Genomic DNA, 15030 nt, shown 5'->3' with positions numbered 1-15030 from the left:
TTATTAGGAAGAAAAGTCATGTCATCCTGAAAAATAGCATGACTATATATAATTATACATATGCATGTATTTATACATTAATATATATATATATATATATATATATATATATATATATATATATATATATATATATATATATATATATATATATATATATATATATGCATATTGTATATAATATATTACTTGAATATCAGTAACTATCAGTTAAAACGCTGCAACAGACAGACAGTCTGTGATATCCTGCACAATAGTCAACCAGTTGCTGATCCTGAGCTGAAAGTTGAAATTTTCAACCAGCAATTTGCATCTATTTTTTCCTCCAATTCCAGTATTGTTTTTCCCCGCCTCCTATACATGATGCATCAAATAATATGGAACCTATTCTGATTAATAAAAATAGTTCTAACGGAGCTCATGTCTCTCAAAATGAATAAATCTGCTGGTCCAGACTGTATTAATTCTTTTATCCTCCATGAATATTGAACAGTCTTGTGTCAACCTTTTTCCTTACTGTTCAAGTTATCATTAAATCTTTCCAGGCTACCACTAGATCAGAAAACAGCAAATGTCATTCCAATATTTAAGAAAGGCAGAAAGGACCTTGCAGAAAATTACAGACCTATTAGCATGACCTCGGCAGTTGTTAAGGTTCTTGAAAGAATAATCAATTGTGCTGTAATTAGACATCTTGGAGCAAGAAATCTCTTGCATAGCTCACAGCATGGCTTTTGGTCTGAAAAATCTGTTGATACCAAACTCCTTGAACCATATCACTAAGTAACTTGATATAGGAGTGCCTACTGACATGATTCTGCTTGACTTTTCTAAAGCTTTGACAAAGTTTGTCACATCAACTTGCAATCAAATTACATGTTGTCACATGTGTATGGATAACATGTCTGGTATCCATAGTCTTTCTTCATTAGGCATGTTTTGGGTGGAGTTCCTCCACTCAAAACATAGCATGTTTGAGCAGTAGTGTTTTGGGTAATATAATCACTTTCTAATATCTTGATCAATCATGCCTTCTACTATCAGCAGTAAACTAACACTATGCTGACGACCTCATTGGACCAGCCTTGGCATGTGAAGAGCATGCCCTTCAAGAAAACAATCTTGAACTGTTTGATCAATAGGCTGAGGTTTGGCTTCTTAAATTTAATATTGTCAAGTGCCATGTCATTCACTTTGGCAAAATGAACACTTGCCACTCTCATTTCCTATCAGGTCGCCCACTTTCCTCTGTAAATACTGAGCAAGATCTTGGAATCACTATTGATAATTAATTAAAACTCAGCGCTCATGCTAATAAGTCAGCTGATGGTGCTAATTTAATGATGGGGTTGATTAAGCATACTCTTTCTAGTTGTTCCCCTAAAGTCATCAGTCTTCTGTATAAGGGACTTGTGCATCCAAAGCTTGAAGTTGGAATGTCTCTAGCCACCCCTTATTTTAAAAAAGCCATAAAAGTGTTGTAAGGTGTGCAAAAACGTACCATAAAAGTGATATCTGGCATGAGGTAACTTTCCTACCCTGCTAGCAAAGCGGAAACTCCCTATTCTTGTATACATGAGAAATAGAGATGATGCCATTTTAACCAATAAGTTAATGAGGGCTAATACACTCCCAGAAATATTTCCCACTGTTGGTCCTAACTCAAGAACTAGACATCCTGAGCTGAAATTTGTTAAGCAGCCTACCCTATCTAGACTCATTGTTCCACTCTTTTCCTCAAGAATTGTCAACAGTTAGAATAAACTCTCAGATGAAACTGTTACTGCTGAATCTGTGGACATCTTCAAATGAACACTCGATGTTGAGTGGTCCTCTGGAGAGTGTAAACTCAACTGGGAAGCTATGGATAAGCACAGTGTACTTGGTCATTAAACAATACTGAATACAACTCAAATAGTCAACTCCTGAGCTCTACAAGGATAAATCCTTAGATTGCTCCAAGCTTCAATGTGTGCAACATACACTGAGATGGTATGGCAACCTTTTCTGGATGTGTCAAGAAACCCCTTGCTGAATCATCTATGATTTTAACCCTGTGATTGCTGGATCGAAAAAAAACCATATGGTTTCCCAAGAGCAATATGGTCTGGCAGTCTAAATCATTTTCAAAGTAAGGCAAGAATAAGACCTGAAGATGCACCCATGGCAGCTTAAGACAGGGTTTACTGGAGAAAGATAGTGTCGGCTCCCTCAATGCTGGCACCAAATCAACAGGAGAAATGAAGTCAAAGTAGGTCAAAAATAACACAAATATAATATATATATATATATATATATCTATAAATTCTCATACAAAATTAATATGAATTCTATAAATATATTTGTAGTGGCCTATGTATTTATCCATCAGGGGATAAGGATTAAGTGACACTATGCATCTTATTCTTGACAATAATCAGCCTTGTATTTATGATTATCAAGCGATTTTCAGAGTCTAATAGCATTCCCTGTACTTATATGTAATAAAAACCACACTTTGTTCTTGATCTGGAATGAAACTGGTTTTCTGTGTCCATTTGGAGATAATCAGCTTAGCCTAAGCAAATAAAATACTAATTAGTTATATTCTAATTTAATACTTAATGTACAGACATGGTTATGTTACATGTTTAATATAATATGTTCTGGGTGACCTGTTTTGCATAATTCTCTGTTGTAGTTTCTATGATTTTGTTACTGAAGTGTTATATTTTCATCATATTTTGCTATATTTCATTAGGATTAACCTAACATCACTTCTTTGGTGTGGTCACTATCATAGGCAGTGCAGTAGTACTGCATAAGTAAAGAGCAAACTGGGCACAATGTATTTTTTTTAGACCACTGCACTTTGTATCAAAGGAGTTAGGCCCCTCCTCATCATAGAAACAGCCCTCACATGCTAACCATTTCCCCAAGCACATTCAATTGAAATTTTGAGATAGCGACAATGTTCAACATAGTTCAAAGGTCCAGAATTAAGCCTTTTAGGATGACACCCCCCCAAAGCCCTCAGGGCAAGGGTTAAGTTATGCCCTACGGGTATATAAGATTTATATAGAAAGATTGTACAAACTACAGAGGGGGTTCATTGGATTGCTAATAGGAAGTTTAAGCGCCCTATTTAAGATTCAGAATGATGGTGGGGTGGATATCCCCCCCTAGCCTCTCACATTTTCCCAAGATGTATCTGATAGAAACTTTGAGATGGCTATTTGATGTCCTAAAAACTTCTAAAAAGGCTCATTCAATTAGAAATTCAAAGGCCTAGTGCCCTTTTCAATAATCAAAACTAATTAGAAGCAAATAAACCTCCTCTCATGTCCACCATTTCTCCAAACACATCCAATCAAAATTTTGAGATAGCCATTTTATTTGATATAATTGAAAGCTCAAAAAATAATGTCTTTGAGGATAACAAGCCCCAAAGTCCTCAGGGCAAGGGTTGTAAGTTATGCCCTGGAATATATAATGTATATACAGAAAGGGTGGCTATATAAACATCAGAGAGGGCTCATGGGATTGGTAATCAGAAGCTCTAGTGCCCTTTTTGAGATTCAAAGCAATTGGAGGGTGGATACCCCTCCCCCTAACCTAATATTTTTCTTAAATACATCTGATAGAAATTTCGAAATGACCATTTGTTGTTGTAGATACTTCTAAAAAGGCTCATTCAATTGGAAATAAAATAGGACTAGTGCCATTTTTAATAGTCAAAAGTGATTGGAGGACAGCTTCCATGCCCACCATTTCCCCAAACACATCCAATTAAAATTTTGAGATAGCCATTATGTTCAACGTCGTTGAAAGGTCTGGAGATTATGTGTTTCACAATGACAACACTAATACAGCCCTCAGGGCAAGGGTTGCAAGTTATGCCCTGGGGGCATATAAGGTTTAGATAGAAAGAGTTTTATAGAAAGGGTTTATATGGAAAAGAATTGTACAAACTTCAGAGGGTGCTCATTGGGTTACTAATAAGAAATTTTAGTGTCCTTTTTGAGATTCAGAGTGATAGAAGGGTGAATACACCCCCTGCACCTTAAACTTTCCAACAAAGCATCTGACAGAAATTTTGATATGGCCATTTGTTGTCATTGAAACTTCAAAAAAGGCTCATTTGATTGGGAATGGAAAAGGCTAGTGTCCTCTTTAATAGTTGAAAGTGATTAGAGGACAACTTACCCCTCTCCCATGCCAACTGTTTCCCCAAACACATCCAATGAAAATTTCAAGATAGCAATTTTGTTAAAAATAATTAAAAGGTCAGGAAATTATGTCTCTGAGGATGACAACCTCCCTGACCCCTCATGGCAAGGGTTATAAATTATACCCTGGGGCATACAAGGTATATTTTAGAAAGGGTGATCATATAAATTTCAGAGGGGGCTCATTGGATTGGTAATCCCATGGTCTAGAGCTCTTTTTAAAATTCAGTGATTGAAGGGTGAGTACCCCCCCCCCACACCTTGTATTTTCCTGAAATGTTTCTAATAAAAATTTTGAGATTGCCATTTGTTGTTGTAGAAACTTCAAAAAGAGCTTATTCGATTGGAAATTGAAAAGGGCTAATGCCCCTCCCATGCCTACCATTTCTTCAAACATATCCAATCAAAATTTTGAGATAGCCATGTTGTTCAACATGAAAGTTCAAGAAATTATGTCTTTGAGAATGATAACCCCCCATGGCCTTCAGGGCAAGGGTTGTACATTATGTCTTGGGGGCACAAAAGGTATATATAGAAAGGGTGGTTGCATAAACTTTGCAAGGGACTCATTGGATTGGTAATTGGGAGTCCTACAGCCCTTTTTAAGATTCAGAGCAATTGGAGGGTGGATACCCTTCCCCCTGTATTTTTCTGAAAGGCATCTGCTAAAAAATTTGAAATGGCCGTTTGCTGTCATAGAAACTTCTAAAAAGGCTCATTCAAATGAAAATTGAAAAAGCTAGTGCCCCTTTAAATAGTCAAAAGTGATTGGAGGGCAAACATTTCCCTAAGTACCCCCAATCAAAATTTTCAGATAGTCAATTTTGTTCAACATAGTTGAAAGGTCTGGAAGTTATGTATTTAAGGATGACAACCCCCCCCACAACCCTCAGGGCAATGGTTGTAAGTTATGTCCTGGGGGCATATAAGATATATATAGAAATAATGATTGTATAAAATTCAGAAGGAGCTTATTGGATTGGTAATCAAACATTCTAGTACCATTTTTGAGATTCACAGTGATTGGAAGGTGGACACCCCCCCCCCTATATCTTGTATTTTCCAAAATGCTTCTGATAGAAATGTTGATATTGCCATTTGTTGTTGTAGAAACTTCAAAAAGAACTCATTTGATTGGAAATTGAAAGGGCTAATGCCTTTTCAATAGTCAAAAGTGATTGGAAGGCATTTGAAATGCATAGTTCTAGTTCCCTTTTAAGAGTCAAGCATGATGGAGAGCAACTACCCCCCCCCTGACATCCTCTTCTCTCAAAAAAACATTCAAAGGGTGACCCAAAAAGATCCGTAACCATATTATATTCAATAAAAAAATCCATTTTTTAACAAATATCCTTTCTTTTGCAGGACATGAAAGGTGAACCTTAGGATGATTGTTTGCAGGTATAGTTACCCCAAAAATGTCTTGGACAAATCAGCAGAAGATATTCTTCCTGCAGACCTATTTTGCAACAGAATCATACCAGAGTGTACAAATTCAGTTTTGAAAACTTTTCCATTGCCCCAACTTTCCACCAAAATCACAATTGTTAGTTGGGTTATGAAGTTCAGTGAGAATGGGACTGTAGTGGACTTATTTTTAAAGCCACAGGGGAAACTTATTCAGGCAGGAAAGAGAGTACAAGGAAATAAGAAAACATTGCTGTAATGGGGGAATAAACTGTTCAATTAAACATGAGGACATGCTATAGTGACTCCCTTGTCATTCCAAGTTCTTGGCTGTGTCTACGCACTGATTTTCTAGTGCTGTGTCCTACTGAGTCCCTTACTGTGGCAATTTTTTCTTCTGTCCTTGCATTCCTGCACTCCCTTGTCATTCCAAGTTCTTGGCTGTGTCTATGCACTGATTTCCTAGGGTTGCATCCTACTGAGTCCCTCACTGCAGCAATATTTTCCTCTTTTTCCAGCCTGAATAAGTTCCTCCCATGGCTTTAGAACATAAGTCCACAACTATCTTGGAGACATTCATCCAAAATATGTCGCAAAATAAGTTGCAACAATGAAAAGTTTTCAAAACTGAATTTGTACACTCTGGTATGATTTTGTCACAAAATAGGTCTCCAGGGAGAATACCTTCTGCTAATTGGTCCAAGACATTTTTGGGGCAACTATAGGTGCAAACAATCATCCAAAGGTTCACCTTTTATGTCCTGCAACAGAAAGGATATTTTTTTTCAAAAATGGATTTTTTATCAAATAAAATAAGGGTACAGATCTTTTTGGGTCACCCTGCAATTGAAATTGTGAGACAGTCATTTTGTTACTTTAGGGTGGACACAATCCCCCAGAGCCCACAGGCAAAAGTTGTAAGTTATGCCCTGGGGCATATAAGGTTTTTTGGGAACAAGTGGTTGTAGAAGCTTTGGATTGGATGGAGCTCATTTGATTGGAAGTCTGACGTTCTAGTGCCCTTCTTCTTAAGAGCAAAAAATGAATGAAGGCCAATCATTCCCACCCAAGCCTATCATTCCCTAAAATACATCTAGTCAAAATTTTAATAGATCTATTTTATTTAGCCTTTTTGAAAGGTTTAGTAATTATGTCTTTGGGGATCTCAACCCGCCCAAAGTCACCAGGGCAAGGGCTGTAACTTAGGTAATTTGTTCATTGTTTATTCAAAGTATATATTATTGAGAAAAGTATTTGTGTTTGAACTTTACTTTCCAAGAAGACAAAGGGCATTCAGGTGAGCCTTCCGGGGAATGTTTTTAACTAAATCACAATGCATTTTGTGTATAAGGATTGTTGAAAGGATATAACACTGGAATAAATGAGTTTATTAATTTGGAAAATTTAGGAAATGATAAGAGAGATGATAAAAAAGGCAATATTTTCATGCTACAAATACTACTACAGCTACCACCACTACTGCTACCAGATCAATCTGGTTACAGCAATGGAGTAAAAGTCAAGCTAAATCCAAAGACACTATTTGCACGCAAACTGTCAAAACAGCATATCTCAAGAATTGATTTTGGTATTTAGTTGGAACTTTTAGAGAATGCCTAAAGGACAATATCATCTCCCAAAAAGACAATATGTGCATACTACTGCTAATACTACTGTTACTGCTGCATTTACTACTATTACTACTTCTATTGATACTACTTGTAAGGCTAAGACTAATGAGAGGAAAATTTGATAGCATACAGGTTATCAAAAGGATATATCAGCAATGTCATAGCAATGGCTAACTTTATTAAGTTGAAACCTCTAGGATTTGATGAGGAGAATGTTCTACTGACCATAAGGCAATATATTAATACTATTACTAGTAATATCAATACTGCTACTGACAAACTATTAAAACTATGCCTAGGGGTATGAAGGTAAAATTTTCAGTGAATTATGAGGGGGGAAGGTGAAATGAACCACAACATACTGTATGCATGAAGGTTGTCAAATGGATGGAACAGCAATATGATAGGAAGAGTTTGGTATGTGAAGTTAAAACTAACAGGGCTTCTTGTGAGGGATGTTGAACTAACTAAAAGAAAATATTTTCAACCTAAAACTACTACTTCTACTTCTAATACTATTATTATTACTACTTCTATTATTAGTACTGCCACTAAAGTTTAGGCTACTACAATCAATTCTACTGCTATATTACTTCTGCTGCTGCTAAAGCTAAGGATATTAAGGTGAAAGTTTTGGAATGCATACTAACTAAATGGAACTAAATTGAAACATACTATGACCCACAGGTTGCCAAGTAGATGCATCAGAAATGCTTTAAGAACAGTTGATGGTATTAAGCTGAGACTTCTAGAGTGTGTTGAAGGAGATGTTGCAGAAACCAAAGATGTTATGCATCTATTTCCACTAATACTGCCACAAAAATTGCTACTGCGCAAACTAAAGGTAAAAGGTGAAGCTTTTAAGGAGAATTTACATGGATGTTGAAATAAATCAAACAAACTATGATCATGTGTGCCTTCAAAAAGTTGACAGAGCAATATCTGAAGAAAAAATTATATTATTAAATTAGACCTTTAAGTGTAAGTTTTGGGGGATTTTGAACTAGCCAGAAGGTACTATGTGTATACTGTTAATACTACCACTACTGTCACTTTAACTAATGATGCTAAGGGTATTAAGGTGAAACTTTCAGGGAAAGTTTAGGAGGAGTTTCAATTAGACAAAAAAAATTGTACACATGCAGGTTTTCAAAAGGTCATATAAGCAATATTATAGGATACACTACTCTATAATAGCTAGAAATATTATTGAAAATTTTAGAGGAGCTGATTCAATTCAAAATTAAAAGTCCTGGTGATCATTTTAAGAGTAAAAAGAGATGGGATGGCAACCAACACTTCTCTCAAGCCTATTCATTTCCTAAACACATCCAGTCAAAATTTTGAGCCGTTTAGTTCAGCAAAGTAGAACAGTCTAGCAACTATTTATTTAGGGATATTAGGTATGCCAACCCCCCACAATTGTGCAATTGGCCCCTTATGCTTTAAAGCTAAATGTTGCTTTAAACTAAATCAAAAGGCATTTTTCTTATGGTTGTCAAGAAGAAACCTCAGTAATACATCAAGAATGACTGGGAGTATGAAGTTAAAACTTATGAGGCTAATACTATTACTACTTCTACTCTTATAATTTAAGTAAACAAAAAGAGTGTAAGTCTATCCAAGTTGTCAAAGAACATAGATAGAATCTTTTGGGAATAGTACTAAGTTTTATTTTTCAGGAGTTATAAAGTTAAATTAAAAGATACTGTTTGTGTCAGGATTGAAAATTGTTAAAAAAAAAGTTTCTCCAATGTACAAATAGCAACCCAAACTATGGATTCTTATAAGAAAAAACTAAAAAGATATAAAATATTATTTTTTGCCATGAAAAACACTAGGTCAATAAAAAACAAACAAAATTTAATTTAAAAAAAAATTCCACAAAACAAGATTTTGAAAGAAAAGTAAAGAGCTCTATTAAGCAAAATGGGCAGAAATAAAGTCAAATAATATCCTAGTCATTGGTTTCCTTTTCTTTGACTTTAGTTCTGAAAATACAATTTCTGATATTTTGAGTAAAATTTTAATCCATTTCAACTGATTTTTTATTCTAAATTTAGGAAATGTATTTGCAGATTATTGAAACCTAAAAAATTAGGATTGAAAGTTGTGAAGCTGAAAACAGTTTTGCTGTAGCCTACTTTGTTTAAGCATAAGATCAATTTTACAAGGTTGTACTTTCATAAAACCAAAAAATTAAAGGTCATCTAAAGTCACTGCCCTCTAAAAAGAGAATGAGTAGAGGTGGGTACTTCAAATTACCTTCCCAGGACATACTTTAGTCTGTAAAACTGTCCCTGAAAGTTTCATTTTCCTAATATAAACCTTTTATAAGTTAGCAAAAGTATCTGAACTATAATTTTAGGTAAATATTTTGCTGTTCATATTACTGACTTACAAATAAAGTGAGCATACCATGTGATGCATTTTTTTATGCTAAATGCAATAATCACTTTTGCCACAAATTAATTTTACCCACCCCTTTATACCAATTCAGGGTATACATTTGAACATTAAGGGTGGGGGAGCTGGGGGTAAAGTTTTAACTCACCTCTAATTTGCATCAGAAATAAAATTTACCAATTTAGGCAGCTGGTGTTCCTCTGAGGAGCCTTAGTGAGAGGTAATCACTTGGAAATATTCTGTTAGATTTAAGGTGTTTAGCATGTAAATTTACAAGAGTTTATAGTTATTAATGACAACTTTTTAGGCATTTGAATATCATGATTTGGTTGAAATTTTTGTTATACTGTTTAGTGAAAGGTAATTGGATAGATAGCCTAAGAAAGGTCAAGACCTTGTTCAAGTGCTCATTTATCTCAATTGCTGGATTATGAAGACAGTTTTTGGTAAAATTCTAGTTAATTGACTTCTTGCTATCTCAGAAAGGGTTTAGGTTAGGGAAATGAAACTTTCAGGGATGGGTCTACAGGCTAAAGTATGTCCCGGGAAGGTATTTTAAAGTACCCACCTCCACTCCTTCTCCCTCTAGAGGGCCTTGAAATTTGCCTACATGACAGGTCTATACCTATTGAAATTTTGACAAAACAACATTTTACTTTAATGTTTAGTTACTAGTTGCTTTTTCTCTGCCTTTAGTTATGAAAATGTAATTCCTGTTATTTGAGTAGAATGTTGAGCCATATCAATGTTTTTTTTCAAAATTTAGGAAATGTATTTGCATATCTTTAAAACCTTATAAAATGGAATTGAGCAAAGTTATGAAGCTGAAAATAATTTTGTTGTACTTTAATTAAGCAGAAGATTTATTTTGCAAGGTTTCACTTTTGTAACCCACATATTTTTAAAGGTCATCAAAGGTCAGGGCCCTCTAGAGGGAGAAGGAGTGGAGGTAGTTGCTTCAAAATACCTTCCTGGGACATACTTTGGTCTATAGATTCATCCCTGAAAGTTTCATTTTCCTAACCTAAACCCTTTCTGAGATAGCAAGAAGTCAATTAACTAGAATTTTACCCAATTTTTTTCTTCTTCATTTCTCACCTTTTTTTTCCTAACCATGTAATAGCCTCTAACATAGCCTATTATATTCTGTGTGAGCCTAGCCCTAGGCTGTTAGGGCTATGAGGTAAAAATTATTTTCTTCATATCTCCTTCTAAATAGCATTAGGTGTCCATTATTGCCATAAAATTCCTCCACAGCTGAGAAAACTAGCCTACATTGAATTTCAGACCTACTATTAGTCCCAGCACAAGTCAGACAACCATTACCTTTACATATTCGTCTTCATCCATGACTTTCCTTGCCTTTTTAATAGGAGGACACATAGGCCTCTTAAATTGGTCAACTTTAAGTACATTACCAGTAATGTCTCTTTGGATCATTTCATTATTGCTCATTGTTGGTGTTCAGTTTAAGCAATTATACGTTTCTTCTTCCAAAAAAAAAGGAACAGTGTTTCCAGATGAAACGATAATCAGACGTCAGCATTCAAACATTCTGTCATAGCTATAAATTCAAAATTTTTCTTTGCTTGCACCAGCTATTCGGTTTTCGATCAACTTCTAGAAGATACTCGTTTTCCTATATTACCAGACCAATATAAAACCAATCTGTGGACCATATAGATGGGATATTCCTCATGTTTTCTCCTTAATTTATATTATTTAACAGAATTGTAGCGTCCCGCCAGAACAACTAAGGGTCTCAATACATAAACAGTCTTCCTTTTCTCCTTCTGTCTCTTTTTTTTTTTTTTTTTTTTTTTTTTTTTTTTTGTGTGTTTGTGTTGTTGCATTGGTGATTTCTCTTTTCATGATATCCTCAGAAGTTTGAATATAGTTACTATTGAATCAACCGTTTTATAAGCAATATTTGCAGTTCTATCAGTGATGAGTTCAAAAAATTGCAAAATTCAGCTCCTATTCAAAATTTGAGCATGATTTTAATTTCCAAAATATTTCTATCCACTAAAATTGAGACAATAATGGCTTAAGCATATTGCCTTCTTATCGAGTTTAGAGCGCAGGAGTTAACTCTGACCAGACATTTAAAGAAAATAAAAAAAGATTTATGGCCACTCTTGAACATTCGAAATAGCCATAAATCAAATGAACATACATATTATACATATTCGCAGTTAAACTCTGTATGCAATAATTCCTGTTCTTCTTTCAATAATGAAAACGAAAATCAAAAAACTTTACAGATAAACCTACACATGAAGCAATTAAAGCTATTCTCTCAAAATGAAGGCTCTGGACCCTTCTGTTTTTTAGTGATCAAATTGGTATCTGTTAAATTATAAAAACCTTTCCTGATTATAAACTCACACAAAGTCCTTATTGGTTATAGTAAAGTGAATCAATTTTTGTTTAGCATTAGTGAAGTAATTGTTTAACTTTTGACTGTGGTGATACAGAGACTTTCTATTATTATATTTTTGAGTCTAAGCTTATCGAAATTGAAAGAACGGAAATTTAATTCAGATTCTACGAATTTTCAAATTCTGGTATTTTTAATGTTAACACTATTCGTTTTTAAAAAAAAAGGCTTGGCATACAGTTTTAGAAGACTTGGTCCACTCAAAGGAAGCAGGCTATTACATATATCTTACATTTTTTTTTTTTAGTAAATCTTGCCTAATATTATTTTGTATTCTTGCTTTGTGCTAGTTGGTATTTTTGTAAGTTTTTAATATTTCTGTGCTCTATTTTGTAGATTATATAGTAATTTCCTCTATTAGAAATTTAATCAAAAATAAAATCATTCATTCATGTAGGTGATTCAAATTATATAGTTTCATTGTAAAAAATATCACACAAAATGCTTTCAAGTTCAAGTTCCTTTTATTATCAATATTCATCCATTTATAAACAAAAATATCCCAAAGAGCTCAATGGCCCGTTATTTGGGAAAAAAACAACAAAACAAAACATAAATAATTATTAAATACATTCACACTTAAAATATATTTAGGGTCTACTCACCAATCCTCACCCGAGTAAAACCGGTCTCCGCACCACCTACTTACAAAAAAAAAATATAAAAAAAATATATTTATATATATATACATCGAGGATCCGACATTCACACCACCCAAATCTAAATAATTTAATTCAATCTAATTAATTAATTAAATAAATTAGATCTTGATAACTAAACAATATAAATAACAGATCAATATTATAATTTAATTTATTTTTTAATTAAAAAATGCTTCAACTGTTTCTTGAAGAAGCCTATGGTACAGGACCGTCGAATCCAAACAGGAATGGAATTCCAGGCACGTCCGACAGCAACTATCAGACCAAAGTCCGAGCGCACTACAAGGGTGGATGGCACTAGCACATCATCCTTGTTTCTAGTTTCACAAGGACTGACATTTCGAACAATTTCAAAAAGCCCAGAAAAACTTGATGGAAGGTCTCCACGGAAATACTGAAATGCAATGAAAGAGAGGTGTAATGTATGAATATCTTTAATCTTCAGAAGTTCAACAGAAATATGGGTGGTAGACTGAAGAACTTTTGCTTCTTTCAGTTGGAGATTATGTAAGGGTGTAAGTACAGATGGAAATGTTGACATCCACACTGACGAGCAGTAGCATAAATAAGGGTAAATAAGAGAGAAGTATAATAGACGAAGGATAGAGAAAGGAAAGACTCGCTTCAGCTTCCGAATAATTCCAAGGCCTCGAGAAACCTTTAATCTCATTGACTCAATATGCCGTTTGAAAGATAGATTTTCATCCAGAAGTTTCCCATGGAATCGAATAAACCGGTCAGCTGGGCGGGATATGGATCCCTTAGATGTTTTAAGCTCTGTCACTGGAGGGCAGCTTTTGCCTATGCGGGAGAATATAAGAAGAAACGATTTTTTTACATTCAAAGCTAACAAATTTGCATCAAACCAACGATATACATTTTCTGTCATCAATTGTAGCTTGAGGATAAGATATGATTCATCAGGTGCTGCAGCCCCCAGGGTGGTGTCGTCGGCAAATGCAAAGAGTTCTTCCTGTTGACCAGGCGTATCCAAGGCTCCAACCACAGCATCTCCTTTCTGGCACAAATGACAACAGAAATCAGATCGTGGGTTGCTAAATAGTCGATAGAGGTCGTTGACATATATGAGGAAAAGGGATGGCCTCAGAACTGTGCCTTGTGGCACTCCATATTCAACTGAAATATGCTCGTCATAAGCTTCAACTGCAATGGATCGGCCAGTTAGGAATGAAGAAAACCAGGACAGAGCTTCTCCGCGAACGCCTTGATGCGACAACTTATCAATAAGTATCTCGTGTGTGAGGCTGTCAAAAGCTTTCTTCACATCAAGGAATATTGCCGCAAGGATAAGGCCGAAGTCTAAAGACTGTCGTACAAAATGAAGAAGCATATTATATACGTGTTCTGTTGAGCACTTCTCCCGAAAACCAAATTGGTGCCGAATGAAAAAAACTTCTTCGCGTCTAGGAAACTCAGCAAACGCTTTAGCATAGCCTTTTCAAATATTTTAGAAAAAACAGACAGAAGAGATATGGGCCTATAATTCCCCGGGTCCTCCCGGTCACCTCTTTTAAATAGTGCTATCACTCGTGCCAACTTGAGACGCTGTGGGAATATTCCGAGCTTGAATGACTGGTTAACCAAGTGGCACAGTGGTGTGATAATTGAGGGAAGAATCTGTTTAATTAATTTTGCAGGAATTTGGTCGAATCCAGATGAAGAATTTTTCAATGACGAAATTATTATTATCAGTTCCTGCTCCGTAACTGACTCAAGAACCATCGACTTTGCACAAGAAGGACCGAGGAACTGTTTCCAAGATTTAGTACTTGAAGAAGGAACCACACCTAACGCCGTTGTTTTCCCTACCTCAGCAAAAAATTTAGTCATCTGATGTCGCACTTGGTCTTCATCCAAGAAAAGCTGATTCTGAACACTAAGTGATTTAGGGAGCTTTCTAGGTCTTGCCGATGGTTGCGTAACTTTCTTAATTACATCCCAAGTTTTCTTAATACTTTTGCCGCAATCCGCAAACCTTTGGGGAAAATATGTAATTTTAGCTTTTTGAATCAGAGTTTTAAGCATCGTTCGATCTTATTATTTGTGTTTTTCGCTCTTGTTTGAAGTTATTGTTGAATTTAGTCTTATTTGTTTTTATAGAATTGGGTCAACAAGCCAAATTTTAGCTTAAAGAGTAAAAAGTCTTGAGGAGGGAAAAACCCCTTTCATATACGTAATAGTTTCTGTTTTGTTTCTATTTTGATGTCGCTCCGTACTTTCAACTTTAACACCTTGTTTTTTATTTAATGCCCGAC

The 15030-nt window shown here is 35.1% G+C and overlaps 1 protein-coding gene across 1 annotated transcript in view; it reads right to left on the bottom strand.

The window, feature by feature from the left end:
- LOC136030279 (splicing factor ESS-2 homolog) overlaps positions 1-11147 on the bottom strand; it is a 44459-nt gene extending 33312 nt beyond the window's left edge. The window contains exon 1 of the mRNA XM_065709143.1: positions 10979-11147. Coding sequence (XP_065565215.1) covers positions 10979-11107 — 129 coding nt within the window. The 5' untranslated portion in view covers positions 11108-11147. The remainder of the gene's footprint in view (positions 1-10978) is intronic.
- Between the last annotated feature and the right edge of the window lie 3883 nt (positions 11148-15030).

This window comes from Artemia franciscana, chromosome 8 (genome assembly GCF_032884065.1).
Source record: "Artemia franciscana chromosome 8, ASM3288406v1, whole genome shotgun sequence".
Lineage (NCBI taxonomy): Eukaryota > Metazoa > Arthropoda > Branchiopoda > Anostraca > Artemiidae > Artemia > Artemia franciscana.
This window is presented reverse-complemented; position numbering and strand designations above follow the sequence as displayed.